Source organism: Papaver somniferum, chromosome 9 (genome assembly GCF_003573695.1).
Source record: "Papaver somniferum cultivar HN1 chromosome 9, ASM357369v1, whole genome shotgun sequence".
In the NCBI taxonomy this organism is placed as follows: Eukaryota; Viridiplantae; Streptophyta; class Magnoliopsida; order Ranunculales; family Papaveraceae; genus Papaver; species Papaver somniferum.
The window spans coordinates 150,491,715-150,496,837 of record NC_039366.1 but is presented as its reverse complement, the minus strand read 5'-3'; the positions used below and the strand labels follow the sequence as shown (position 1 = coordinate 150,496,837).

At 37.3% G+C, this 5,123-nt stretch overlaps 1 protein-coding gene across 1 annotated transcript; it reads left to right on the top strand.

Annotated features, from left to right (window-relative positions):
• Nucleotides 1-1,017: 1,017 nt before the first annotated feature.
• LOC113307731 lies at nt 1,018-4,123 on the top strand. Its single transcript, XM_026556183.1, has 3 exons — nt 1,018-1,573; nt 2,263-2,479; nt 3,239-4,123. The coding sequence occupies exons 1-3, from the start codon at nt 1,349-1,351 to the stop codon at nt 3,730-3,732; spliced, it is 936 nt and encodes a 311-aa protein (XP_026411968.1). The 5' UTR covers nt 1,018-1,348; the 3' UTR covers nt 3,733-4,123.
• The last annotated feature ends 1,000 nt before the right edge of the window (nt 4,124-5,123 follow it).

The window sequence follows — 5,123 nt, the reverse complement described above, 5'->3', positions numbered from 1 at the left end:
TGCAGCCACCGGATTGGGCCAGTATCCATAAAGCTAAATACATATCTGTAGCAACTGGATTTAGCCATTTTCCTTTGAAGCATCCTAAAAACAGCATATCTCAAAGCTAGAATATAGATTCTCAGGATCTATATTCTCACTGGCTTATAATCTCCTGGGACTTACTAATCGACGGTGGATCTATTTCTCGCCAACTTCTATCTGGCTCCTAGTTAGTAAGTTCGCGAATGATTCGCGAATCATTCGCGAATTTTTATGTATCCCGAATGATACGTCCGCTTAATTCGCCATAAATTCTTTAGCTTTTACTTTTCAAAGACTCCACTTTTTGGGCTTTACTGCCTCCCGAGCATACACGACCGAATATTAAAAGTGTTGTAATTTTTATGAAACAAAAACGACTGAAGAGATTTGAAGGTGAAGGTGAGAGAGATCTCAAACTCACTAACCAAGCATCTAAACCACCATACGACGTCCTCTTGGATAACTAATGTTGTATATATTATTAATATCATCATATTAAGTTTATTTTTTCTTTAAATAACTCACACATATGCATAAAAATTGGTCTATGACCTTATAAATACAAATTATTTGTTATATATAGATACCGAATTTCAGAACCGAACTCACATTTATAAATCGAATTATACACGTACGTATGCCGTTCCGAATTACTGACGAATCACGTCCCGTTGACCGAATTTTGGACCGAATCTGGATTTTACAAAACCGTATAATACTCGTACGTTTGCCGTTCCGTACGTTTGCCGAATCCCGAATTGCTAACTAGGATCTGGCTTTTAACTGGATAAAGCAATCATTATAACATAAATTTAGGTAATGAATTAGTCGTACTTTACAGACCAGATTCATTAACTAATGCAAAATGTCTTATCCATTTGATTCTCGTTTCGCCGTAATAGATAAATTGCTCTAAGGATATTTTAGTCATTTAGATATTTTATATTCTTAAATAATGTGCGTCGCCTTTCCGTTGCTTTCGCCGTCATTCATTCTACCTGTTTAGCTTTTCTTCTTCTTCCTTCCCGCCTTCTTTTCCCCCAACCCCTAAATTCAGAGAAAAGAGAAAATCTTTAAAAGATATCACCAAATTAAGATTAATCTCTTCTCCTTAAATTCTTTGTTTCCTCAATCCTATATTTCTGTCTATTTTCTCTTGTAGATTTTAACTCCAAGAATTTCGTTTCGCTTATTCTTTTGAGACAAAATAGGTTTTGGTAATTTTCTTGTTTCTGAAAGTTTATTCGGTGGTTTTTTTCGTATCTCATTTTTTTGACAATTCTTCGTCGATTTTGATCTTGCGTGAAAGAAATAAAGTGGGGAAATGGATTGCCGCGTCTGTACCGCGGACGCGGATCTTTTGTTTAGATTGATAGGCGAAGGGAAATTTGTTGGAAAAATTGGTAGTTTTAGTCTTGAAAGTGAACATGATTTAGCTGTAATGGTGAGTGATTTCATGGAGAATGGTAGTAGTGGTCCAGATTCGAGGTGCAGCAGTGATAGCGAATCTGCTTTGGCTGATCTTAACCATTTAGCTGACAAGATCTCGGTAAGTCTCTCAATTCCCATTTCGATGTGAAATTTTTTTCTGCCTTCATTTTTTTTTAAGTTTAACGAATAATTGTCGAATTAATTAAACCATTTAGTAAAACAACTCATCAATGCTTTGTATGAATAGTTGGCGAATTTAGGAACTAATTTTGTGTGCCAATTTATTAAAGGATTAGAATTAAATTTTTGATTTTTTCAAGGGTAGTTTAATTTGGTCAGCTGTTTACATGGTTGGAATCGTTTGACCATATTGTCTTGTCAGTAGTGTGTACGGTTCAACAACATATATGTGATGGGTTATCATGGTATACAATCGACCAATCAAACCTGTCTTGGTAGAAGAATAAACAGTTACTCTTCTACAGAACTTCTGTTATTAATGATATTCTGTTGCTTCATGAGTAATTTTATGTATGTACTAGTGGCTACTAGATTGCGAAGTTAGTATGTTTTGGTGGGGGTAAATTCTGGGATTGAAACAATGTTTTATCTGCTGAATTGGTCATTAGGGTTCTTGTCACTTCTGGAGACTGGTATGTTTCTCTTGACAAATAGCGATTTGTGTGGTTACGAATGTTTGCACTTTGAGATGGATTTTTGGGTTCAAGTTTGTTGTTTTTAAGGCCGAGGTGATTTTTTAGTATTGTAAAGGTCAATAGTCTGATTGTAGCTATCAATATTCTGTAGCTCTACCAGTACAAGAAAGATCACCACGAGAGCAAATTGACATCAATTGTGCATTCCCTTATACTGTCCCTTAATAAGGCCGAGCTTCATTTTATCAAGTCGAGTCCTTGCAACGCCAGCTGCATAAGATTTTCTCTGGTGAAGCTTTTGCGACTTTCTGGTTATGATGCTGCTGTTTGTTTGTCCAAGTGGCAGAGTCATGGGAAGATCCCTGGAGGTATGTCCCAAAATATGCTTACTGTTCTTTTTACACTGATAACCAACCCCCTAGCTGCCACCCCTCATTAATATGTCATTTGTTCCGCCATTCTAATACCAAGTGAAATGAGGGCATCATTTTTATATTGATGTTTCACAAAAGAGTAGTCTTTCTATGTGTAGGCTGCTTCTGCTCACTAGGTAATTATCATAGCTGAGACCATTGTTTTCTGATGAACTATATAAATATGGCCTTCTTCATGCGATCTTTTTACTCTGGGACAAGGTTAAGTCATCCGAAAGTGCTTAGGAAACACAGTAAATGAAAAAGGACTAGGTGCAAAACAAGACATAGATGAGGAAAAAGAGAAACATAACAACACACAGAGGAAGCTAAACAAGTAAACATGGATTTTTTTTGCTCTTACTTATGATATTCATGAAGTAAGCCTTAAAAAAAATATTACAAGGAAGGCCCGCTGTGTACTTGTTAGATTCACTTCTGTGATCCAAGTTTGAGTAGTAGAAACTTTGTTTGGGAATAGCATGTGGTTACTCATTCTGAGACATGCTGTGGTTCAGATGGAGAATTTCCAGCCGGCTAGAAGTTCTAGATGCACCAACACAATATTTCAGGGTTCTGAAGGGAACCTTGTTGTCCTGATATTCAACCCACCCGCACAAAAATCCTTCACATAGCTAGTAAGAAAATCTGTTCTGTGTCAACCATAGTTACGGTTCTGACATATTTTTCACTTCTTTCTCTACTTTTGTGAAGGTGATCATGAATATATTGATGTGGTCATTCATCGTGATACTGGAGTGTCTGAACGTTTGGTCATCGATATTGACTTCCGGAGCCACTTCGAAATAGCTAGAGCAGTTGAGTCTTACGACAGAATATTGAATTCTCTCCCAGTAGTTTATGTGGGATCTTTACCCAAGCTGAAGCAGTACCTTCAAGTTATGGTAGAAGCTGCTAGGTGCTCTCTAAAAGAGAACTCTATGCCTCTACCTCCATGGAGGTCATTGGCGTATTTGCAAGCTAAGTGGCATTCTCAATACGAGAGAAAAATGAATCCAGATGGAGAGGGTATCCATCACAGCAATTCTTCTACTGATCACAGGCAGTGTATAGGACATTTGAGGAGATTTAAATCTTCTCTTCAATCAGAAATTGAAGCAGAAAGGTTATTGAAACCTATAAACAGTGACAATAATCGGAGGATAGTACATGAAAGGCGTAGGCGTCCCACAATCAGGGCCTTATAAAGATTTTAAAATACTCTTACCAGAAATTTCTTTTTTTGACTCAGTTCTCACACTAAATAAAACAGAACCAATGAATGGGTCTGTATCATACATCTAAAACCAGTACATATAACACGCCATGAGAGGTGGTGGGGTTCATTATTCTTTATTTTTAGGCAGGTGTGCTCATTTGTATTTTCTACATACGGGGAGTAAAAGTGAACGTAGAGAAGAATTTTAAGCATTGGCAGCAACTGGGTTTTCTCAAAATAGAAGTTGGAACCCGTGGTTACTTGATCCGCTACCATGTTGTCTGTATCATTTCATTTTTATTTTTAGTTTTACCTATATGATCTAAAGTGTAATGTTGTTCTCTTCAAGCATTTCAAATAACTATTTTTTCTTTCTATCATGTTATGCATCTCTTTCTGACACTATTTCAGAATAGATATCATACCTTTTTTTTTTTAAAAAAAAAATTTTGACAAGATCAGCAGGGATTAAAGAGCCCCAACCCAACAAAAGAAAAGAACAAAGAAAACGAAAACCTAGCCAAAGCTAGGAAGCAAATCACTACTTATAGTAGACTTTTTGGCTACTATCCTCATGAAGAATGCCAAATTGCCAATAGAACAAAGAAAACAAAAACCTAGCCAAAGCTCGGAAGCAAATCACAACATATGGTAGACTTTTTGGCTACTATTCTCATGAAGAATGCCAATAAACTCATCTCCAAGTTGCGTCAAATCTAGCACCTCAAAAGCAGAAGGTGGTAGATACTAGCTAACAAGTCAGCCACCCTGTTAGTCTCACGACAGATATGATCAAATTAAATCCAACCAAACTGCTTCCTTAACCTCATAATACTTCTCCAGGTATATCTAACATTCCAAGGAATAATGGGTCTCTGCTATTTAAAAATACCACAGCTGTCATGGAATCCAAACCAAAATGAACTCTTCTAAGGCTAACCCCTATGGGCTAGATTGGAGTGCTAAATTGGCCAAAAAGTGTTGCAAATCAAAAAATAAGTGTTGGAAAAAAGTTAACAGTGATAGTTGATAGTTCTCTCTCCTACCAGGTGCTCGCAGTCCAACTATCAGCGAGATTGAAACGCTGAATCGTTCGGCGCTCAAAAAGTGGTCTAAACGCTGAACCGTTCAGTGTTGGGAGAAAATTTTCTGATCTAATGGCTGAGATTTAAAACGCCGAGCCGTTCGGCGCTGTTATATGGTGGTCCCGGTGCTAATCTAGCTGCTAGATTAGCCATCCCATAGGACTTAGGAGGTTGCCCATGCTGACGTGGATGGCCAATCTAGTAGCTAGATATCTAGCCCATAGGACTAAGCCTAAATCCCATATAAATAGCAGCCTTCATACATGATATTTATAGAGTGTACTGATAATGTCTT